Raw genomic sequence first — 25,182 nt, forward strand, 5'->3', positions numbered from 1 at the left:
AGGTGCTCGTCAGACACCTGGTACCAGCCTCCTGAGCCCTGCCTGAACCTTCAGAGAGCTTCATCACAGGCATCTCCATGGAGTTGTCTTGCAAACCAACTCTCTGGGGGGCGTGCGTGGCCGGAAGGGGGCATTTCTTTAAGTGATTCCCCACTAAATGCTTTCCATACAACCCCAGCTGCCTTTGTGCCCTCCAGCCCATCAAGTTAATCAACATTTGGCCCAGCTGCAACCACAGCTGCAGCTGGTGCAGGAAGAAGATTTTGTGCAAAATGAATGATGGCTGCCCCCACAAGTGTGAACCAAAGATGCAGGTTTGCTTCTGCAGTGAGTCAGGAGAAGTTAACCTGATGCATGGAGGAGAAGGAGCCTCGAAGCTTCCAGCAGGTAACATTGGACTGTAGCTACTCTGCCTCTGTGGGTACCTCTGTGGGGCTCAAAACTTGGCCATGCCAACTAATAAATAACCCCAGGTTTAGAGACTTTGATAAGCTCTTTAAGTCCATAGAGGCTGTGGATAAAAGAGCTGTATCTCCCCATGGGCTGGCTTGAGATTAGCCTTGTCATTTATGCTTGGGTGGTGCTGCCTTTTTAATAAACCAGTATGATTTAATGGTATTGTTTTCATACAGGGGAGAAGAAAACAATGTATTGATTCTTTACTCATGAAGAGGTAGCTTTTGCAGCCTCCCTATAATACCAGCAATGATTTTTCAATATATAATGATTTAAATAAAAGGATAAGGACAGTTTGCCGTACTTTGAGCATCCTCGGCAGCCCATTTTATTTTTATACGAGTACACCATTTGCATTATAGAACTGTGTAAGGGGTGTATGGGATCAGACAAAGCCTGACCTTGTGCCATTTCTCCCCCTGGCTGTCTCCTCCACTGCCCACTGTAACCTACGCAGCCCTTGAAACAAATACATTACCCTGCTGAGCAAGCCTGGAGCTGGTGTGAATCAGCCCACTGACAGCACCAGAGGAGACGGCAACACCGACACCAGCATCTCTGCCATCTGTTGCTTAGGTTTTCATGGGGCAAAACCGGATCTTGGAGGTGCCTCTGTTTGTAGTGAAGGTGCCCATCATGGGAGGCTCCTGCCGGTGCTGGATTCAGACATGCTGTGGTGTGAGCGCACTGGGGAGGTGAAAACCAGATCTGCACTTACCTGTTTAACATAGGCATGGCCTAAGCTGCTTTCTACCATCAGCCAGGAAGTCTGTGGGAGGGGGTGAAATTGAATTTCAGGCTCCTCAGTATGAAGCTGGAGCTGTAATCACTAACCCATCTCTGAAATGTAAATTCTGCACAGTAACTCCTGCAGACCTGGTTTGAGCACACAGCAGGAGGCAGCCCTTTCTTTCCCTGAGATGATTAAAATCTGATTTACAAGGCACAGTGGACAGATAGCATCTGTTTTTTGCAGTCAGTGGTCCCTGCGGAATAAAAGAGGCAAATTTCAAGGCCGCAGCTTTGAGAACAGAGAAATTACTTTATTGCCCATGTCCATGCAGGTGCCTGCATCGACACCTCCACTCCCACCACACCAGCTCTCAAATCTACCAGCCCAGCAGGTGCCAGCTTTCCCCCTTCCTCTTCTCTCAGCACCCAAATGTTCCCTGTTTCCTAGCCCTTCCACTGTCCCTTCTCTCCTGAAGCTCATGTGAGGGCAGGCAAAGAGGTGGGTGAAAGCAACTATATAGACAGTGCGGGGCTGCTTTGTGGAGCATGCAAGGTGCAGCTCCATCACGCAGGGGCAGGGAAGTGATAATGCTGCAGGCATAAAAAGCGGCAGTCTCTGCTGAGAGCAGTCAAAATGCCTGAGGAAAATGAGGTTGTTTAGAAGGACGTGCAAAAGCAGCACCAGATGGGAGAGGCAGAGAAGGACTAAGCAGCCTTTCCCCCGACACAGCCCAGGGCAAGGCTGGAGCAGAGCCCTGGGGCACAAAGCCAAGCTGCACACCACATTGCCACCAGCAGAGAAATGTGTGGTTTGGGGGGGGCTTCTTTCTACACTTCTTGAACTGTGATCAGGCTTGAGAAGTCCATGCCCAGCTGATGCAGAGACAGCTCCCACTGTGTTGCTTGTTTCCCATTTCTGGAAGAGGAGGAGAAATAAAGGTAGGGAAGCGAATGCAGTTGATACGGTGTTCCTGTATGGCCCTGAGTGCTGGCCTCTTCCACTGCCACAGTGCTCCCCAAGTATCAGCTGCCTCCAAGCATCCCTGGCACATGCAGAACACTTGCTGTGTGCCACACTCGCAGGGTATGAAGAGAGACCTTGCACAGGGACGTTCCAGCTTCTGGGCTGGTAACTGGTGATGACCCAGAGCATGGGCCTGCAGTGAAGCCCCTGTGCAAGGCTGAGCAGTGGGATGCCCCTTCGGAGCCTGGGTTGGGGTTGGGTAACCTGATGTGGTACCAGGGAGGCTGGTCCCCAACACCCCACAGCAGGGGAGGTGGGTGCTGTATCTCCTGGTCCCACCGAGGTGATGATATCACAGCCTATGGTCAGGGTGATGTAATTTTGGCTGCAGGTGGGCAGGAGCCTGGAGTTTGGCTGGAGATGGAAATGGAAGGGGGAGTCTCATCACTGCAGGGACCACAGCAGAGGCCTTTGATTCAGGTTTCTCATGTGCTAAAAATACCAGCTTTCACGAGGGAAGGTCAAGTCTCTGAGGACACCTCAAGATCACAAGCAATAAGCTCAGATATGTTACCTTAATACTTTCTTCTTACACATCTGCTCACACAGGCTGCCCACTCTGTGCTCTGTTCTTCCCTCTTCTTTCTTTCCTTTCTTTCCCCAAATCCTTCAAAAGGAAGATTAGGCAGCAGGACTTTCTGATGTCCTAATCCTGCTTTTGTGGAGGCAGAAAGCAGTACAAATACCACCTCACTGCTGCTATCAAAAGGCTTACTTGAGCACAGTCAAAGTACACAGCTCCCAGGTGGTGCCAGCATTTCCACAGAGCCCATGGGGGACTTTGGTGACGGGAGCTGGTGGCAACATGTGCCCCAAATCACCCCTGTGAAACAGGGCTGGCCTCAGCATTGCTCCAGGGGGTAGCTCTGCAGGCAGGGTGGACCTCATCTGTCCCATGAGTCGCCTCTTCTCTGTGTACAACCCCAAGCAAGACCATACTGGCTGATCTCATGCAGTTGTTACCCACCTCAGCCTAAATCTCTGGCTGAGACAAGGCTGATGATGGAGGCTGCATTTCTTGCTCAACTGTCTCTCTCAGCTGCCCTCAGCCTGAGTCTCTCAAGTCTTAAATGTTGTTTGCGCAGGAAAGTTTGTGTTTGATTAGATTTGGCCATGGGTAACAACAGAGCTGTGGAATGGCAGCCAAAGGGTTTCCCTAAGGCTTGGGACCACAGCAAAGTGGCTGGGCAGGTAAGCTGGTCGTGTTCCACCAAGGCATCCCTTCCCAGCCTGCTCCAAAGTCCCCTTTTAGCTCAGCGCTGGAGCTCGGTTGTGCTGTATCAGTGATGGTTTTCTGTTTGTTTCTGGCATGGGAGAGGCAAGGTGACAGCCTGGCCAGCTCCCCCAGCCTCATCCCCAACCCAGGAGCACTGAGACCACTCGCCAGCACTTTTCCAGAGTTGAAGCCTTCCTAGTTGACTGGCATCAGTCCTTCCACTTCATCGTCACTTCAGGCACCAGCTCTGCTGTGTAACCAGCACAGGCAGGAGGATAATGTTTCAATCAGCCCTGAGTGCTCTCCAGCCCAGGGCTTGCAGTGCCCAGTGGCTGGGTGGGGAAAGCAAGCACTGGCTTCCCTTCTGCTATTTGCTCTGCAAATAAAGGATTAAATGGGTTTCATGTGGTGGGTGTGCTCCTGCGCAACCACAGAAACCACTTAGTGCTGGGGCTAGCTAGGAGTGGCTGAAGGTACACCAGGAGTCCCCAGCCTGGGGTGACCCTCCATATAGTTCCTCCATGTCAGGAAAACAACTGAGTTTGCAAACTTATGTCTGCAGGGAAGGCCTTTTATCAGGCCTCTGTGGTGGGGTGGAGATGGAGAGGGCTGCTTGCCCTTTGTGACCAGCTGCAGCACCCTGTCTGTGCCTGTGAATAGTTCTTCTGTGCCAACACGGGTGGCTGTGCCAGCAGAGGAGAGCAGGCTTCTACAGCTCCTCTCCCCATGTGCTACAGCATATGTCTACGTGTTTAAGTTTTCTGAGATCAATGAGGGTTGCTAAAGGTCCCAGACACCCCCGTGTCTCTTATCTGAGGTGAGAAAGCAGTGCAAGCTACCCAGTCTTAACCCTCCATCTGGACCCCAACCATTTGGAGGACCCAAGGCCAACCTCCCTTATCGCACAGCTGAGGGTGGCAAGGATGCAGAGATGGAGACAGAGCTGGGCGAAGGGATGGAGAAAGGAAGAGCACTCAGGGTGTGCAAACCAATCATGAGCTGAGCAGGGGCCTGGCAGCACCAGACAGAGGTTACCAGCCAGATATGACAATCAGCTTCTGAGCAGCGCCTCAGCAAATTTCTCTGGTCTTCAGTGGAAGCAGAGAGGGAAAAGAGATCTCTGATATCTGCACCCTTAGCTTTCAGCTTCAACTCAAATGACCAGGATGAACTCTTTCTGTACACCTGACTATGAGTCTTTGCATGTGATGCCAGGTTTCACACTCAATTGCCTTAAATTGAATATAATCACCACTCCCCTGCTCCCCGACTGGGGGCGAGGAGCAGAACTGGCAGACCCTGGTGAACTGAACAAAAACCATTAAAGAAGATTTGTCACAATTGTGGCAAATCTCAGCCTCCTGGTATCTTGTTGGCATCTAGATGCACTTCCTAGGAGCTCAAATCTTCTGCTCAGCATAATAGATCCCCTTTTACCAAGATGTAAATCAGAGGAGCCAAGAACTTGTTTCAGGAAACACCAAGGCAATAAACCCCAGGTTGTTTATGTACACAAACAGCCGTGGGATGGAACATGCTTTTCTTATTCTAGAGCTTCTTCTGACACAGCCAGAAAGGGGCAATTAAAATTGAACACCTGCAAATATACAGCAACACTTACAGCACAGGCCGCGTCACTCTATCTGTTATCCTGCATTACAAACTCCCTCCCTGCTCCAATATGGCAAAAAATTAAATCCAATAGAGCAAAACTCACCCAAAAAGAGACTGTAAGAGGCAGTTCCACACCTGCTTGAGCAGAAAGCTTGGCCAGCAGCATCATCAAGCTGTGGTAGCCCCACCAGGGAAATACCCCCTGCATGGGCATGTCCTATCCCATTTCTACGCAGAGCCAACACTCATGTTGTCTTTGGTCTCTTCCCTATACCTGTTTTGAAACCTCTTTCTGAAGGCATCACCACATGCCGCTGCCTCCAGACAGGCAGGGAAAGGTCAGGCAGCCCATATGCCGAGTTAACACCCCCGCGGGCTGAAATATTAGTTTATGGTATCAGTCAAGAAAATTCATAGGTTTAAAGACCTGACATCTCTGCCTTTCTTCCCCATCACGTCCCCTGCTGCATGCTCATGGCAGGCAGACCATGCACCCTTCTTGTGCCTGGTGATGCACAGACATCATAAATTACAGCCTCCTGTCCCAAAGGAGGTAAAACGATAAGTCCGACTGCCTAAACTGGAGATTGGCCAGGGACAGGAACGGGATGCCTTACGTGGCATCCAAACCCAAGCTGCAGATGGAAGCTGGAAACACACACTTCACAACTACACTCAGTGATGCTTCCAGCCCTTGTCAGGGGCTGCAAGGGAATTAAGGAATTAATGATGCTCTAGAAGCTTGAAATTTCCCGGTCTAGAGAGGAAACTTTAAAGATGCTTTCGGCAAGCGTGGGGAAAAGACAGCCTGTCGAGCCAATGCCACCTGCTGGAGACGGCACTCAGAGACAGAGATTCATGGCACCCGTTAAACCAGTGTTTCTTAGTCGTCCTTGCACGCAAAATGCCTCTTCTGAAGCTTGAAAATCTGAGCTCATGCCTGGGGAGACAGAGACCTCAGACACTTGTCACAAGCACAGCTCCTCCCATCGCAAGGAATGTTTCCTTTTCCCCAGGTTCCTGGTCTCTTTTCCCCCATTTGCCTTAACTGACAGCTAATTACCATTCCAGAGGTAATTGCTGGAAGAGCCATATGGGATCCATAAAGTGCTAATGCTGGGGAACTTTTTTCCAAAGAGTCAAAAGACAGGAGGAGTCCTATATATTATTGTTGTTGTTATTGGTATGATGATCACTGCTGCAATAGCAATCAAAGTGGCCAAATTAGCTTGCAGAAAAAGTTATTGCAGCGCAGACACGAAGACAAGGTTATCCTCCCTGGAGCCGTTTACAAGTCTAAGAGGTTTTTAATTGGGAGGAAATAATATGTTCACAAGCTCTAACAAGGGAGTTACAGAAAAACCCAGACATAAGGGGACGGAAGGAGGAGGGAGGTGAAGCCTCCATGAAGGGCCTATTTAGGAAGCAGCCACTGCCAGGGCAGCAGATTTGGGGCAGGGCTCAGCCCTTCCATGCTGTTGTACACATTGGTTATCTAATAAGCCATTTCTTAAGCTCCAGTGATGCTGCTACTTATATAATAAATTCAATGATCTTCCCTTTACTGGTCATTAATCTGCTTTATTTCCTGACAATTTAATACTCTTTTGATAAACTGTTTGTCTAACTGCTTGGAAGAAACAATGTCAAAAGCTGTACCTTAGGCGTTCACCCAGCTAATGAAGAAAATCCATCACGAGGAGAGTTTATCTGTCGCTTCGCTGAATGTAAATAAAACATCAGGCTAATTTACTTCCATTAATCTTAAAGGCCCTCACTACAGCGATAGTCCTATTTTGGAGTGGACTTTTTTTTCCTTTTCCACATAAATATTTAAGCAAGTGCTGAAAGCATAAATAAATTGCTTTCTAAAAGCCAGATTATTTTTATATCCAGTGATTTAACAATAAATTTGGATTTACTTGCTAGCTCTTGCCTTTCAGGCAGCAGCCAGCCCATGCTTTCTCTGAGCAGCACAGGGATGCTTGAGTGGGTTTTGTCAAGCATCTTGTTGGGTCTGTGTCACCTGCGAGTGCCACCCCACTGGTGTTGTCCCCAGCCAGTGGGTGGGTTCAGTGGGTGCTCAGGCTGCTGCAGAGGCTATTTCGTGTCCTGTGGCCACAACGGGCAGCTCAAGAAGTGGTCCTTAAATGCAAGAAAAAGGCATTTAGTTAAGGAGGGTGAGGCCAGCAGAGCACTGGAGCAGGCCGCTTCGGGGGGGTTAAGAACAGGCTGAACAGGAGCTGTGTGCCTGAGGAGAGGCCTGGGTGATGTCTGTGTTCATGGCAGGGGATGTGCAAGAATATGCACATGTGCATGAGAGATGTGCATGCAAGCATGTGCGTGCATGCATAGGAGGGATGTACACACATGTGCACATGCAGGTCCATTCATGCACAAGGGTGTGCGAGGGCAAGTGTGGGTGCATGCATGCATGTGGCTGGGGTGATGTGCACATGTTTGCATGCATGCGTGTGCATGTGTTCAGTTGGTTGGAGCCGATCTGGCCCCTGCCTTCTTTCCCCCAGCCCTATTTGCTGCCAGCTGAAGGGTTGTGGGCAGCCAGAGACCTGTTAAACACAGGTCGTGCCACTTGGATCACTGTGGAAAGAAACACTTTCCTCCTCATGAAGCCCCATGAGGAGGAGGCTTATGCTTTCAAACACTATTTCCCAAGCGCTGACAGTGAGCAGCACATTCTCACTGTGCCAAGCATTTGCACAAGAACACTGCAGGGATGCCCTCCTGCAAGGAGCTCCGGTGGGACTGCTGCCTAGTCCATGTCCTCTTTTATGTACCTCAATCCAAGAGGATCTGTGATGATGCCTGCTGAAGTTTGGTTAAAACAGGATCATTGCTGAGATAAGCTCTTGTTTGTCAAGCATGGTCCTGAGTGAATTTTTATAACTACATTCTAAAACCGTAAAAATAAGTTTATCATAGGAAATACAATACATTCATAGCTGGAGCAAACTGAACCCAACACTACATGGTAAAGGCTGCCAGAAGAGCAGTGCACAGGATTGCTCCAAACTACTTGACCACAGTTCAGAGCCTGTGCGCTTTGCTGGCTACACTGACAAGCCCATGGGAAAAAATAATAATTAAAGGAGATTAATGATCAGTCTCAGCAAGATCATGGCTTTTGCTTCTCTCATTTATCCATACATGGCTCTTCGCTAAAGCAAGAGTGATTTCTATGCACATGCATAATTGCTGACAGATGTTCCTATATGTGTTTAGCCGGCAAACTCACATGTTATAACTATGGAAATGCAAAAATCTCTAGAAAAATCCCCACTACCTTGTGCAATGTTGGGGTCAAGCAGCTGCACCCATAAGCAAGTCAGAAGCAGCTGTTCCAGCACAGCATTTCTACAGCTTTGGCCACCACACAGTGCCCCATCTTCTTCTCACTTCTTGCTAGGAACTTGGCTTACATGGGATGAAAACCTCTCTTTTAATGAAATATCTTATTTTAATGAGAAAAACAAGACTATGACTGATGCCCCACATCCTAACTCCTGCTCTTGTTACCACACAGCTTTTCACAGTGTATTTTCTGGATTTAACTGTGCTACATTTAGTCTCCTTTAATCCTGTAAGGCAATGCTTGGGCATGGCTTTTCATAGGACCCAAGATGAATTATTTTGCTCCTCCACACTTACAGGCTAAGAATGAATCCCCAGGATTTGGGCTTTAGCGGGAATTCCTTGACATTCATCCATCCCATGGCATGTCAAACAGAGTGATAACTCATGGGGTGGAGAGAGTGCTGGGGGAAAGGCTTTCCCTGGCTAACTGGAGAGCAGGACTCCAGGAAGGTGCTGCTGGACACTGATATGCCCACGATGCTAAGTGCTGATGCATTCTGAGAGCACTCACGCTTGTTGATTCATGTCACCCACGCCTCGCTTCATTTTCTCTACAGCAAGAAGAGAAAGGGAAAAACAGGTAATTGCTTGTGCTTATCAGCATGGGTGTTAAAGTATCCCCTTGCCGGCTCTAAAACTGACATGGTGCTGAGAGGGATGCAGCAGGGAAGGCATCAACACCTGCCTTTTCTTCCCCTCCCACTACATGGGAGGCCATGTTCTCCAAAGTTAGGGCAATGGTACAGCAGCACAGCGCAAGTGCCCACACTGGTCCCACTGACTTTCCAAAGGCACAAGTAAGTGATTTGTGGTGCCTCAGGCATGGAGGGACCTGTACCATTGGAGAAACGGAGGGCTGCTCCCTGAGGCCCCTTTAAAGGGCCTTCTCCTCGTGGAAAACTACCAGCCCACAGGCCGGGCACCAGCTTCTCCTGGCAAACACACACTGACCACATGCCTCAGCTGGGAAACACTGCAGAGAGCGAGAGGCTCTGACAGAGCCCATCCCTGTGTCTTTTTTCCTCCTGTTCCTGTTGCTTTTGAACTTGAGGACCTGCCTTGCTGGGATGCTGCTGTGCCCCATCACAGCGGGCTGCTGGGCAAGAGCTTAAGGGGTGAAAGGAGTGGGATGGGCTCTGCTGGAGGTGCCAAAGTATTTTGCACTTGATCACCTTCTGCTGAAATAGTCTGGGTTTTGTGTTAAAGGATATTTCTGCAAGCTTTGGAAAGAGTTTCACGCAGCCAAGCCTAAGAGAGAAGGCAGGAGCCCTTTCCACAAGTGGGATAGGTTTGCCTTTAATCCCCTGTCAGCAAAGGCAAAGAGCAAGCGAGGGATTTAAATCTTCAAATCCCACATTCAGTGGGATGGCATGGCACATTGCACATGGTGCTCGCTGGGGTCAGCATCATGGGCTCTGTGAGGGCAGCTGCTGTGGTGGCCTGGTCTCCTGCCTGGCTCCCAGTTTGGGCAGTGGTTTACCCTCACTCCCAGGCACACGTCACCTCTTCCATGGGGGACAGACAGAGCTCATCTCTGGTGACTTGTCCCTGATTAGAAAGCTCCCCTCTGCTTTTTTCCATGCTGCTCCAGCCTCCCTGCCCGTGATGTTTTGGAAACAGCAAAGGCATGATCCAAAAGCCCAGTGCAAGCCATGGAAAGGCTGACAGTGACTTCCCGCAACCTTGAGCAGTGATTCTCACTGCTTCTTTAACCCTTCCCAGGGTCCCCATAGGCTGTTTAACTGTCTGAGCCTCCAGTGGTCAAAGTTGCTGGGGTAGGGGGTGAAGGCACCCCAAAAATCCCATGGATGTGCCCCTCTGTTGAAAATCCATGCTTGGACCATTACTTGACAACTGTTGCCTTTCATAAGCAGTTGTGGGTTGTTTCAGGAGATGTCTCTTCCTCCTCTTTCCTACTCCCTGTGATCCAGTCTCCATCTCCAGGGTATCCTACAAGGAGGTGGGAAACACCTTTTGGAGACCCAAGCACCCACACACAGTGTCACATCAGCCACGCTGAGGGCACCAGGTATATCACTGCTGGGATTTGCTCCGTGCCACAGGGGCTGGTGGTCAGTTCAGCACGGTGAGTCCTCAAACACCGTCAGGTTGTGCTCCTGGATGTGCCGCAGCAGGATGCGTGCCCGCCTGTCGATGGTGCGGAGCAGGGGTCTCAGGCCCTCAGCACCACCCTGGCTCTCCCAGAGCTCCCGGTCCACATGCAGTGACTCCAGCAGCAGGCTCTGCAACCTGCCCGACCGCAGCGTGGCCACAGCTGCCGCAGGGAAGCTGCAGTGGAGGAGCAGAAGAGAAATGGAGGGAAGGGGTTACCCAGGGAAGGATGAGCAGGGAAGAGGGCAGCACCCAAGCAAACACCACCCAGTGCTTCAAGAAATGCATGTCCACCCAGAGGAACACGGGATGAGGAGCCTCCTCCTTAAAACTCTGCCCATAACGAATGTGCAGAACAGCTCCATCAGAAACTGATCCAAACCAGCTCCAAATCAAGGGGCCTATAGTGTGCCAAAATGCCTGATAGGTAATGATGACACAAATAATACTAAAATATGTGATTATTCATTATTTTTGTGCAGCTGTCAGTTAGAGAGAGGGAGATAGGCTTTGGAGACTGCTATCAGCCACCCAGAGCAGGGTGAAGAGCTAGTTTCAGGGCAGTGAGGGGTTAGGCCAGTCGGACACAAAGGTGTGCACATAGGGCTGCTGTCCATCCTGCATGTGCAAGCTCAGCCTTCACCCAGGATGTGCTCCAGGAGGGTGCTCTTCACCCTTCCTACCTGTCTATGCCTTGCAGGAGCCTGAAGTTGAGCTTCTCCTCAGGATGCTGTGGCTTGCCTGCATTGTCGATGAACACCAAGCGGGACGGCATGCTCCTCCGGACCTGACGGTGGGACAGGACAAGAAGTTCACTTACTGCAGGAAATAATCAGTGTATGGGTTTAGGCTGATTTTTAATGCATCGAGAAATCCTGAGAGCATCTGGGGGCCAGCAGCTGCCAAAGCCCAGGTCCCTCCGTGACCAGGCACACTTCCCACTATGGACCCAGCATTACCATGGGACCTACATCCCCTTTGCTGCCACTTCAATCCTGCAAGCACCTCCCAGGCACCTTCATCTTAGCCCCAGAACAGCCTCTGGAGAATGGGGGGACATACCAGGATGTGGACCAGGACCAGCTCCGCTGGGTTTCGACACTTCTCATGGAGCATTTCCTCCATGCAGGGCTCAGAGGGATCGGGTTGAAATCCACAGCAGTACCGGTCCAGACGGTCATGAACCTGCAGGAGACGTGTAGGGATGTTAGTGCCAAATGGGACATTAGGTACCCAGGATGGGGAGGTCCAGTTTTGGACTTTTCTTGATCCAAGGAAAATAAAAAGTGTCTAAGAATCCTCAGTAGATGTGAAATGGAAAAGCTGCATACACCAGTGAGTGAGAAAAAGTGGCAGGGAAGCATTCAGAAACTGAGCTGACTTGCAAAACCCTTTTGGCTTGGAGACCAATAAAGCTGATGGAGTTCAGGCATCACTGTGCCTGAACAGTGTGTGCCTCCACTTCCACAATCCATATTTGCGCAGTGTGAATGGGTCATGTGTCCAGCTGGAACCAAGGGATAACTTACACAGCACTGGATGTGGAAAAAAAAACCCAAAACAAAACAAAAGCATCCAAGGAAACCTAGGTTTTGAAACCTCAAAAAGATATATTTTTCTCAGGCCAAGTCTTGGTGCACTCGATAATGGTTTCATCTGGCTCCAGTCACATATCTGCCATCCCTACCTGATGGGGATGACCTGAGCAACTCTCAATGGAAAAATGAGTGGATAAATGGAAAAAGATCAGCAAGGGAAAAGCAGTCTGTGTGTTACACAGAGCATGCTCTTTTCCTCATCAGAGCCTAAATAACTCTAACAAATGGGTCATTAGGTCTTACTGCTAGAACACAAATACATGGGCCACACCTTCTCTCATCCGAACTCAAACGCTATGGGAAGCTCACCTTCGGCCCCAGTTCGGACCCACATGAAGCTCAACCACACCAGAGCATCCCCTTGGATCCAACAGGGCTTTCCAGGCTCAGTCTGAGGTGGCTTCTCCCAGGGAAAACCTTGCTCTCCCCCCCATCTGGGAAAGGGGTGCCCCATCTGCCCCTCTGCGGCTGCAGAGCTTTGGAGTCAACGTCTTTTTTGCCCTTTTTAACGCACAGGACAAAGCCATCAGCAGCTGCCCCCTTTCCACTGCACTCAGTGTTTTGCATCCATAAAGCTTTGCACTGAGAGGTGTATTCCCTTGTGGCAAACACAAGAGAAATCATAGAACACCACCAATTTTAAGGCTAATTGAAGAAAACAACCAAGATTTCAATGCCAGTGTACAGCAGGGCTCCAAGCTCGCAGCTTCTCCTTTCCCAGCAAGGGCTCTGAGAGGTTAAAGCCATCTCTGACAGATGCTATTTCACTTCTATAACATCCTGCTGACTTGGTGCCTCTTTACCTTTATGTGACTTTTCCACATGGGAAGTTCCCATTGGAGTTATTCAGGAAAACCTGTGGATTGCCCTTGAATTTATCATTGCACTGCTTTGGCCCTCCGAAGGAAATTTTCCTTAAAACTAGATGCTTTCTCCTGGAGACTCAGCCTTTCCATTGCACTTGATGGAATTTTGGCCTGGGGAAGGGAAGCGGGTTGGTTAATTTTCTCATTTCTCTGGCTATTTCAGCTAAAATATTTCCAAGCCTAGCCAGCACTGCTCCACCTCTGCCAGCCATAGTCTGAGGTTATAAAGATTAATGGTCAGGCTTTGCCAAAGAAAAAAAGATAGAATAATGAGAACACATATTTTAATAGTTTTGGGTGGTTTTCCTTCACTTTTTTTAATTTTATTTTAATACTTGCCCTTTCAGGCATTTTTCCCTTGAGTGATAACCAAAGCTCCAGCCCCAAGGTGCCCAAAGAGGCTTTTTCCCTTAGAAATCACTTCTGCCTCCCCACAGTTGCCCTCTAAGAAATGATAACTCTCTGGGACGCTGTCATAATCCCTCATAGCAGCAGGGTATGATTTTCCAGACAGAAGATTAAGCACTATTAAAGCCAAGGAGGAGGAGAAGGAGGAGGAGGAGGAGAAGGAGGAGGAGGAGGAGGAAAGCAGTGCCATACAAAGGTGCAGAGCTTCTGATTTCCAGCACCAGCAGCCCATCCCTGGAGTTGGATCTGATGGGGCTGATGTAGAACACACTGCTTGTCCCCAGGGGTGCCCTGTCCCGAGCTGCTGCCGGCATCTGTGCAGGCAGAGCCAATAAAGCTGTACTGGGAGAAAGCTCACCCATGTGAGATTGGACTCACCGTGTCTGAAACCTGCCTGTGTTTCCCCTGCAAGTCCCAAGCATGGACCATGCTTGGGCCAAACTGCTTCTGCACAAAGCTCTGCTGCTCCCTGTTAGCGAATGAGTAAAAACATATCCCAAAAACCCTATGCTACCCCACAGAGGAAGAGACCACAGTCACACAAGGCAGGCACACGGGGACCTGGGTGGCTCAGCCAGGGGGATGGGTGTCTCCATCACCCCAGCCCTACCTGGAGGAGGAAATCGAAGAGGGCCAGGCGGCTCCACTCGCCACGTGGGATGCTGGAGCAGGAAGCATCCCCGGCCACTGATGTCAGTCCACGGGGCCGCAGCATCTCCTGGTACTGCAGCCATCCCAGCGCGCAGGAGTTCTGGTCATTGTTGGCATCCTCCAGGTGCTGGAGGTCAGGCACCCACCAGACGATGGGTCGCAAGGAGCCATCGGTGTAGCTGTAGGGCAGGAGGTGACTGGTGAAGCGCCGGGCCACGGTGGGCAGGCTGCGGTTCAGCCCTAGCACCCTGTCCAGGTGGAAAGCCAGCACCTCATAGAGGTCCCCAGGGCGCTTGATGAGCCCACAGTGCCCGTCCTCACAGCCCTTTTCCAGCAAGCTGTCCCCTTCAGCATCCCCTACAGCCCGCAGCCCCACTCGCAGGACCTGTCCGTGGGCTGGGATGCGTGTTTTGGAGACCACCTGCCCACTGGCCAGGAGCTGCATCTTCTGGAGGTCATCATTGGAGAGCCATGGGGGAGCATCCCCTGCCGCCCCCCTCCGCTGCCTCCTGCTCCGGACAGGGGGCTGGTCATGCCTTAGGCGAGTGGAGGATACAGGGGCCCTTCCTCTGGGGGCTCGTTCCCTCGATAGGGGGGCAGCCACCTCCCGCCATGGGGTTGAGGGGGATGTTGCTCGCAGCGGGTGTGGGGAGCAGTGTGGCGGTGGGGGAAGGCGGGCCAGGGCCAGCAGGGCCAGGGCCAGCAGCACCCCGAGAGCTGCTGGGGCAGGGGGCTTCAGCCCCGTCCTTCTCCATGGTCGCTGCACCTGTAGGGAAAGGGAGAGCGTTACCAGGGGTCCCCTTGAGGTTCTATGGGCAAGGATGACCCAAAAATGTGTGCCCCCCCCCCCCCCGGCAGAGTTCTCAATAAGCTTAAGGGGCTTTTCATTGTAGGAGCAGCTCCTCTGCTTGCGTGCTGCTTGGGAAAGGTGTTCCTCAAGCGCCTGCAGTTCACTGCCTCTGCAGCACTGTAGCAGGAGAGGTACAGCTGGTGGCATGATTTGTGCTAGAAATTATCTGCAGTCCCTTCAGAAGCTGGTCAGAACAAGGGCTGACCCACCACAGATGTTGCCATGTCCACAGCACTGATGTACAGAATCACCTTATAAGCAATTAATTCTTCATGGTTAAATATTTTGCTTTAAAGACTCAAAAAATGAAAAAGAATTAAAAAACCTTGACAAAAACATAGCAAATTCCTGGCTGGAGGTGAACACTTTTCAGTTCCTAAGAGAGTTTTATCTTTAGACCTTACTCAGGGCACCCTCAGTGGTTCCTCTCCTGGCTGCACACTGAACTAGCAAACTGGATCTTCACGCCTTCTTTTGCAGGACATCTCAGTGTGTGTTGAGACACAGTCTCTGGAGCAATACCCATCATTGCATCCAACAAATCCAGGCAGCTCCAAGTGCCAGTCAGCAGCTGCGACAGCCTATATTTGGAAAGAAGGCAAACTGCTCTATCTGAAACCTAAAATATTCTGATGTCCCACACTAAGGAACTGCATTTAGACAAGTACTACCAAGTTTTGATGTATATATCTTCGTACACACTTTTTTTTTTCTTTCCCTTTTAGTCATACTTTATAACCCGTAGAGACTTATAAAAATTATATAGGCTGGAAAGGCAGTTGTGAGCAAATACTGTGCAAGTTTCCTGCATTGCTAAGCTCGTATCTCCCTTTTAGCTGAAAGCAATCCCATGCACACAGCGCTGAGGCTGCCCTGAGCACAGGACCCTCCCTTTCAGGATGAGTTGGAGGGAAGAGATGGGGCAGCACCTGGAGAACCTCCCAGCCTACCCTATCCCCAGATCACAACTGTACCCGTGCCACATTCACCCGGGCTTGGGCTGGAGCAGCAAAAGGTACCTTGGCACCATTTCTCTGCCTTACAACAGGCATTTCCAAGAGGCTCAAACCCATGCTGGAAGTCAAGGCAACGTCCAAGTGGATACATTTTTTTGCTATTATTTATTTTGGAAGCACAAGTATAACCATGGCAGACACAGTGGGACAATATAGTGCCAAGGGAGGGAGAGGAGATTGTTTGTAAGAGGAAAAGCTTGGAAAAAAAGAGCTAAAAATCTGGGGAGGGATAGGAGGGAGGTGAGAGCCAGCAGCCAGAATGACTTCCAGAAAGCAGCTGGGTGAGCAGAAGCATTTCCAGCCATGGGGCTTTCAGGATTGCAGGTTCCCGCCAGCTGCAGGGACTCACCACCAGCATGACTTCAGCCCCAAGAGGAGCTGTCCCAGGCACCTTCAGCACGTAAGCCCTTTCATAAGCTGATCCAGCACTATCCTAAAATTCATCAGGATTCATGCCCTCACTGCAGTGAGGCTGCTTCAGATGGCACCGTGGTGAGGAGCTGCATCCCTCCCAAAGACACTACATCAGCCGAGGTGGATAAGAGGAGCCACAAAGCCACTAACTCACTGGCAGCAATCATGGTGGGGTTTCCTTCATGGTCTGGATCTCAAAGACTGAGCAGATTTACTGCAGTTTATAAGAACTAGCAATGGTGCATTTGGAGTGATTCAGCTTTGTATCCTCATGTTGTTGTTTCTCTCCCAGAAACACAATGTAATGCAGCAAAATATATCCTCCAGTCCAAATTCTTCGCTCACACATGGCTTACACTGGCCACTGACTGGTATAGGGCTTTGGGACCTGCCAGACCCCCCTGGTTTAGCTCTCCCTTAAAGCCCCAGAGTGAAAAGGAGCTAGTCCAGGGTGAGATTTCAGAGAGTGATAACCCTAGTTACTGCCTTAGGCCCCTTTCTGGCCAGAGGGTGCGCATGAACATCCCTGAGCAGCCCCGAGGGGCAGCAAGACTTCTGTCAAGTGGCTGGTTGCAATGCCTCTCCTGCTTGGATGGGATAATGATTTGTTATAGAACAACAACCAATACCAACTAACATAGGCAGGACCCGAGCTCAGCTACCCAAAACCTTCGTGCCCTGGATTTCAAGCAAGTCTCGGAGAATGCAGACACACGCTTATTCCCAAGCGCTCACAATCCAGGTCTTGCATCCTGAGCAAGAGTTTAGGGGAGGTGCAATGTCTAAATCCTAGTTTAATCACAGTAAAATAACAGAAAACACCGGAATCCTGATACCCTGATATCCATACTCCTTTCAAGTCACCACTGTAAGTGCTTCACAGTCTGTCCCTCCAACCTCAATGCAGGCTGAATTCACTGCAATGACATCTATGGAGTTAATCTCCATGGGCAGGATTAACTAAATCTCAGTACTCCCATCTGCATCCAGCCAAGTTCCCTTCCCAATTCATGCTAACATGGGCAACTTTTTCCAGCGCCTCCCCCATCCCACCCCTTTGAGAGACACAACCCACACTGCTCTCACCAAAACCACCCACAACCCTCTTCTTCTGGACAGAGGATTTGCAGGGTGATCGTTTTTGTTATCCACCTGATAATAACTTTGTGGTCACTTACACCATATGGTCACCTATACCATCTCTGGGCATGCAAAGAGCCTGGCTGCCAAAAATCCAAGTATCCTGGCAGGGGACCATGCAGGAGCCATTTGGAGAACCTTGGAAATACTGCAGGAAAAATCCTTTTTAATCCACAGCTGGAGAGCAGTGGATGCCAAATGGATGGCAATGATTTCTAGGTTTTTAATGTCAAGTCAGTTTACAGTCCAAGTGGTTAAGGAGTCATTATTGTCCAAACCCACCCTGTCTTTTCTGACAGTGAGCTCGGGTTTGGGCACCACAAGTTAGAGCTTCATTTCTTTCCCACCACCACAGGCTCCCTTTCCCAGCACTGTTCAGGGTTTCCCTGACACATCAACAATAAAAAGAAAGAAAGAAAGAAAGTCCAAGGACAGCCCCCTGTGTTATTTCTGACAGTCAATATTGCAAATAACCTAATGATTGAACACTGCAGGAATAAAACTGTATTTACAAGCCCAGGATAAGTACTTTTTCATAGAGACTTTCTCTGAGCTTATGCTGTAAAAAAAATGCTGCAGTTTAAGCTATGGCTTCGATTCAGCCCGAAATGCAAACCATACGTACAGCTCTGCTTTGCCAGTCTGACACACTGACAGTACAGCACGTCTTCACTAGAAATCAGATCCATTTCCCAGTGGGAAAGCTACAGGCGAAACCCATAAAAAGGCTTAAGAGAGGTACTGCTTGTTCCAGGATGCCAATAAGGAAATAATATATATCGTCGCTCATCAGAGGAACATACAGCATGGGCCAGGCTCCTGAAGGCACAGTGGAAAGCTTGTGCAGCCTGGCCATTTAGGATAAAACTGTGGTTGGGGGTGGGGTTATCTTTGACATTGTATTCCCGGGATGCTTGAACCTTGGCAGAATTTGAAGCAGAGACGCCTGTTTTCAATTTCTTTTCAAAGTGCATCAAATTGGCTTTGTTGAGCTTGAAATAAAAGAAAAACAAACCCCAAACTTCATTATCCAAGAATGTAAGAGAAACAGCCCTAAAACCAAAAAGATGCCATGGAAATACGTGGCCTTTAAAATGGGAATTGATCCCTGCTTTCCTCTGGTATCTAAAACAGCGCTCCTGCCCCTCCACCAGCACTGCCAAATCTCTCCAGCAGTAAATCCCACCATCCCAATGACGTGCCCAAGGCAGCCAGGATGCCTTGGCCATGGCCATGTCCCTCTTCGCCTCATGATCTCAGAGGACTTTGCCGAAGGCCACTGGTGAACATGTTAAAAGCAAGTATGTGCCTTTACCTGGATGCACACAGTGCGGGGCGCATTTTGCACCAGGAGTGCCACACACAGAGCTGCACTTACCCTCCCAGCACCATGCTTGCTGCCCACCCAATGAACCACAAAGCCGCCCGGGCAACAGCAGATGCAGCCCACCGTGACCAGTGTTAACAAAGACTGTTTGAAAAGCAACTGGGAAAGCTCCTCTGGCTGTCCCCCACCTCCGGGAACGTCTCCAGAGCCTTGTGCCCAACATGTGGTGCTCGCGGCTCCCAGTGCATCAGGGAGGGAGGCTGAGGGCTGGTACATCAACCAGATCCAGGAGGGGAACAGCCTCTTCCTTTTGGTATTGCCCAGGGCATGGCACATGGGCTATGCTCACTGCAGGGGACCCCTAAGCATGCTGAGGATGTGGAAGGAGACAAAACCCCTCCACCCCTGGAGTGATTCTGGTTAAGCCTGAGAAGAAGGAAATCCCTGGCAGCATGCGTTGCCCATCATTCAAGTGCTTAAGTACCTTCCTACATCATCCTGCTCAGGGAAGATAGATGGCTTGCAGAGTGGGAATCTACTAAAGACAGCTATTAAATGATGACTGCCAGCCTCAAAGAGAGCCCCAGCTAAGAGTGGCTGCCCAGGGGAGCAGGTCCACCATTGCACCTCCAGCACATGGGACAACACCAGGTTCTACCACCACCCACCTGCACCCAGATAGCCATAGGGCATGAGGAATGGATGGCCCTTCCCCTGGCCTCATGATCCATCGAAGTCACTGTAACTCCTAGCAGACCTGCACCAGCTTTGTGTCTGTGCTCCCGCAAATTGCATGGCAAGGAAGTCATAGCAAGCACTGGGCAATGGAAAGATGATATATCAGCACATGGTACTGGGTCCTTCCCTGCAGAGTCAGCAAAGTCCTCACAGCTGGCACACAAACTTTCCCACCAGCGTGTCCAAAACCAAACCAGAAACTGACCAAGTTAAATTGCCTGGGATGAAACTTTGAAACATGCTGTACTTCACTAAACTTTGGACAGTGTGCAAAGCTTCTGCCTCAAGAAGATAATTTATAGTCTGAGACAAATGTGCATTGCACTAACATAGGACAACACTGCAGCAGCAGCATAAAGGGGTGAAACGCTGTTGATACCATTCACTCTGAGCACTGACTTTGAAGGGATGGTGCCAACATGCTTCCTTTAACTTGTGAAATAATGCTGCCTTCACAGTCCTTCCCTTGGGGCATCAAACTGTAGAAACCCTGAAATCCTCAAGCTCCACAGACTCTATCTAGTAATAATCTGGTGTCTTTGGCTCCAGCCCCTTGAGCTTTTTGCTTCTCAGGTGTGAGATGGCCTCTTTCTTGGTTAATCCCCCTCACCCAGACTCACTATTTCTGTTTCTGAGAGGTGCTCCTCTGCCTAGCCACAAAGCACAGCCTCTTCTCATCCACTCCATCATCCAAAACGCCATTTTGAACAAATCTTCAGCCACTGCTGGAAACTGCTCTTAGTAATGAGAAAATCCCAGCACTTGTACATAACAGTGCCCTTCCTATTGCACTGGCTGGTTACAGCTCAGTTATAGACCAAACAAGTACAGCCACCACAAGGGCTTTTAACCCCCGCCCAGGAGTAGGCTACAGGAGTGGCAAGGCTCCCAGCATCCCAAATGTCCTGCTCAGCATCTTTACGGAGGACCTGGGATAGATGAAAGCCCTGCAGGGTACCAGAAGGGACTGCTTTTCCTGTGATGATGCTGTCCTTACCCCTTAAATTTTGTGATTTTTGCTGAGAAAAAGGAAAGATTCGTAATTCTCCTCACTACCACTCTGTAAATCTTACAGCTTGCAGGAACTTAATACTCAGCTCTGTGAGGGATGGACAGGGAGCTTTTCATCCTGATGCTATGTACAGTGCAGCTCAGGACTTCTCCGGTTTAATCCCAGAAGTCAACACAAAGCACCACAAAAATAAACAGTCTCCAGCATGCCATACTTCTGCTTAAAGAAAGCAAACTAAAAGCTTTCAAATGCCTTATCTTTTTCCTATTTAAGTTCAGAGTCAGGACTTTTACTGCAGACCCTTGCACTTAGCTGGATCTCCTACTTCTTGGCGACACGTCCTGCAAGATTGCTGGCTGTCTTGCAGGAGATGCACGGGTCTGCTGCATTTACATGTGCAAACATCTCCATCACCTTTCACCACTAAAAGCCTTATTATGTTAACTGATACCACCCTGCATCCAAACCATCCAGGTCACTGCAGACCCAAAACAGCACCTTCATGTTCACAGGAGACAGCGAAGACCTGAGCAGCCCTGAATGCACAACTGTCCTGCTAGTGTCACAACGGAGGTCCTTCTCACCTTCCCTCCTCTCTGCTCATTCCTCTAGCCCTCACACCTACGCAAGAAAAGCACAACCTAGAAATCCTGGCAGGGATGAAAGGAGGGAGAGCAGTGGGTTTGGGCAGCCGTTGGTCCCTTGCTGCTGTGCAGGATCCCGCCAGGTTTCCCTTTTCCCCCTCCCCTTGTCCCAGTTTCCTGGCCAGCCTGTTGCACTCAGCTCCAGAGGATTTCAAAGCAGCTTTCCCATCTGCCTGCTGAAAGCGCAAGAAGGGGCCCCTTCCCCAGTGAAACAGATGTGGCTTGCCTTTGTGCAACATCTGTGCCTCATGCCCCCGTTCATTTTGAACAGGCTTGCCTTTGTTCGTGAGAGGTTGTGCAGAGGATGCTTTGGAGGAGGGCAGCAGCCTGTGGCTGGGCTCCTTCCCTTCAAGTCCCACACACAAACTGCCTCAAAATGCCTGGATTTCTTCTGCAAAAACCAAAACACTTTGTTCCCTGTGGCACCTGGGAATCGATAGTCCTGCTCCACAGTGCTTTGGTTCCAGCCACAGCCAATGGGTCATGCTGATTCCTCCTGTGGGATTCCCAAACGGGGAGAAGTAAGAGCCAGAACCTGTGATCCACTGTGGATTCCCTTCCTTACCATCACCCTCACCCCAGTAGCATCTCTTGCAGGACCACTCACCAGCTTTGACTTGGCATCCCCTGTGGGGTTGCACTGCTTCAGCTCGTCGACGCATAATAGCAGCAAGGAGCAGAAGTGCTAGAAAGCCACATCTTTTTGTGGTGTGCTCTGGGCTGCATTTAATATTGGAGGAATACATTAAAATAAAATCACGTTTTATTTCCTCTCCCTCTTGATGAGTTTACCAATTCTGCTCATGAGTGCCTGAAAAGCTACTAAAACATTCTTACATATTTTGGCACTCAGTCCCATTTTATTTATTTTACTAGGGGTAACATTTTTACTATACTGGGGGTGGATTTTGATCCACTTATTTTCAGTTTTCATTACTGACCAGTGGACCAGCACCACAGGAGTACCTGTTTGGTCCAAAACCCACTTCAGGGTGTTGGTGAGGGGCAGCACCGGATTCCCTTGTTGGCATTTCAGTATAGGTTGCCCAAGTTGTCTGGCTGGGTTTCCCTGAGCTAGCTGTCAGGATTTTTCCCTTCCTGGAGAGCAGGAAAGCGCATTCGTGGGATTCCAAAGTGGAGGAAGGAGGAGGACAGCGGGGCCTTTCAGCCCTGCGGGCTTTCTTCAGAAGAGAATTGTTCATGCAAGCTGTGGCCTCAGTTGCAGAAAGATAACCCTGTTTTCCTCCATATAAGTCATTACTCCTTAAAGAGAAAAAAAGGGGAAGAAAGCTGCTCACTGCTTGGCTCTGAGCGCCGTCTGTGTCCTGCAGACCCCATCCTGGGTGAAGCGTGCAACCCTCCAGCCTGCTTCTCCTTCGTCCAGCGAACCCCCTGGAGCAAACACTGTATTAGCATCAAGCCTGGCTCCAAAAAAGGGGCTTTTCCTTCAGGGCAAGGCCAATAGCTGCAAGTGGATTGGAGTTATTGGGTGTTTGAAACAGAAGGGGGAATTAAGGCATTTGGCACCTATGCCAGAGGATTAATAAAGTGTAATCAGTCCCTCTTATTTCAGCTGCCTCATACGAGGAGAACAACAGCGAGGTTGGAAATGACTCGCTGGCAGGTTTTGAAACCAGAAAAAAGAAGATGTTTCTGCAATGCAGTCATCCCCCAGCGCTCACTGCTCCTGCAGGTCAGGCACGTACAGCACCCGGATCCGACAAGCAGCCAGCTGCAAGTGCGTGCTCCGTACTAACAGTGAAGCTCACAGCTGAGATCCCTCTGGCTCTCTGCAAGTGGTCACCCTCCCGGTGATCTTGAAAGGAGTCAGAAATTGCCTGGAGTATTTTGCTTAGGGCTTTGCTGCAAATGAAGCAACAAGACAATCGGCTTAGGGCACAGCCTGAATGTATTCCCCATGACCATCACTGCCCTGCCTACAGGTGCCCAGAGCAAACCCAGAAGACCCAGATGAAATCAAAGCAATCAATACAGGAGCTCACAAAGGGGAAAGGACTGCAGAAGCAGACCTTCCCTTGCCAAGGCAAAATGGAAATCCTGGCAAAAACTAAACACCCTGCCCTCGCAAGGGAGGCCACACCACAGGCTATATACTCTTTGAAAGGCTTCATAATGAAGGCTCGTACAGGAAAGTGTTACTGTGGACAAAAGGCTGGTGCAGGGAGAGCTGCCTTCTGTTTTCTTTGACAGGGAGTAGTTATATCTCCAACCCCAAAATGGGTGACAGGAACCAAAGTCTTGTCTATTTTTCCTGTTGCTTAAGTTCATTAATTAAGAAACTCAAAACAGCCTATGCAAATTACAGGATGGAAAGTATAAAGCACGACACTAGTGTCCCACATACACACACTCACTCTGGTGAAGGCTGGCACTGCCCCACTGCTCCCAGAGATGCTCTGAGTCATCACCACACTTCTGAGGACACAAAAGCATTTCAGCAACACAAGTAACACCAAAGCACCAGTTTCTGGCAGCGATACCAGGCTCATTCATCAGACACGTTTACAATCCCTGCCCAGTGCCAGCTTTGCAAGGTCTGAGGCAATGAAGCAGGGACAGAGACCCTGGTCCCAGTGCAGACCCCTCAGTGGCACAGCAGTAGCAGCGAGCGGTGGGGTCCCCATCCCAGCTCAGCTGGCTTGTGGCTGCTCAGATGGATCTGGAAACTGGTTGCCAATGGGTATCCCAAACTTGAGCGTGAAAACTAGACAACATGAAAAAACACCCTAAGATTTGGAACACACTGTGGATGCAGGGAAATCTGCTGATGCCAGCGAAATGCAACATTTCTCGGCGGGTGGGGGTGGAGAGAGGAGGGGAGTTTTCTCTTGCCAAAGTGGCTGGTTTTGTGACTTTTTGATGAGAGTGCTGTGCTTTGTGAAGACCAAACAGAAAGTACGGATGGGATTTTTGTGCTCTCTGAGTCTATTTACACTGCACTGCCTTTGCCCCACGCTCTACCTGCCTGAAGCAATGCCACCTGGGCTCTTAAGAAAGATGGGTTTTGGCTGAGGAAACCTAGCTGACAGCAAAAAATTGCCTCCTTGGCTGACAGCAGTGCCTTTAGCTACAGCAGCCCCAGGCACTGCCTTTACATGCATCCTCACAATCTGCTTTGTCCACCCCTAGTGCTATTACAGACAGACACATGCTGGAGTGGGTCGGTGCCCTGCTTGCCTCACCACGCCTGCACCCTCTGAGGCATCCCGCTAGACTTGCCCCCACAACAGAGGCAGCCAGGCCATGGCCTTGCACCTCATCTCAGGGGATTGGTGTCCCTGAGCAGACCCAGCATCACTTCCCACTGCCAGCTTGGCAAGGAAACCCCTCAATCCTACCATGTCTTGCAGCACCGGCCGATGCGCTGGTCTTCGTGTGCTTCACAGGCACGCAGTCACCTCCTGAGCCAGGTGCCAGCCGCCTGTGGCACTTCCATACAACACCAGGAACCCACACAAAATACAGACGTTCAAAAAGCAGCAACAATTAAGAGAAGAAATCCCGCTGCAGCTCATCAGCCTCCTCTCTCCAAGCTGTTAACCATGGCAGGGGGCTATTACCCAAGGGTGCTCCCCCCGGCTCTCCGCAATCCCTGCTGCCCCACTCCGCATTGCTGTCCCTGCCACGACACTGACATGCAGGCAGGCGCCTCGGTTCCCCCCAAGCGGGAGGACATCCTGCACACTTCAGCTGCGAGTTTTCAAACTCTGCCTCATCCCAGACCCACCTCCCTGTGGGGAGGGGAACGGAGAGGCTGGGAAGGGGGGAACCGACGGTTGAAGAGTCTCTTTTTCACAATAAAAGCCCTTCTTGATGCTTTTTTTCCTCTTTTTTTTTTTTTTTTTTTTTTTTTTTTTAATACAGAGGGCTGGTTTGAGCCAGGAGGCACAGGTAAAGGAGGCTGAAGACACACGTGCCCGTCTGCTCCCGGTGACCCTGGTACCAGACAAGCAGAGGGACAGGCAGAG

The 25,182-nt window shown here is 50.1% G+C and overlaps 1 protein-coding gene across 1 annotated transcript; it reads right to left on the minus strand.

Moving 5' to 3' along the window:
• Nucleotides 1-1,478: 1,478 nt before the first annotated feature.
• On the minus strand, nt 1,479-24,942 carry GASK1A (golgi associated kinase 1A). The gene is made up of 5 exons (XM_030510016.1): nt 24,553-24,942; nt 14,012-14,818; nt 11,592-11,714; nt 11,213-11,316; nt 1,479-10,706 (listed from the first exon to the last, which is right to left on the minus strand). Exons 1-5 carry the CDS (start codon nt 24,553-24,555, stop codon nt 10,496-10,498), a joined length of 1,248 nt encoding a protein of 415 aa, XP_030365876.1. The 5' UTR covers nt 24,556-24,942; the 3' UTR covers nt 1,479-10,495.
• Nucleotides 24,943-25,182: the final 240 nt, after the last annotated feature.

This window comes from Strigops habroptila, chromosome 1 (genome assembly GCF_004027225.2).
Source record: "Strigops habroptila isolate Jane chromosome 1, bStrHab1.2.pri, whole genome shotgun sequence".
In the NCBI taxonomy this organism is placed as follows: Eukaryota; Metazoa; Chordata; class Aves; order Psittaciformes; family Psittacidae; genus Strigops; species Strigops habroptila.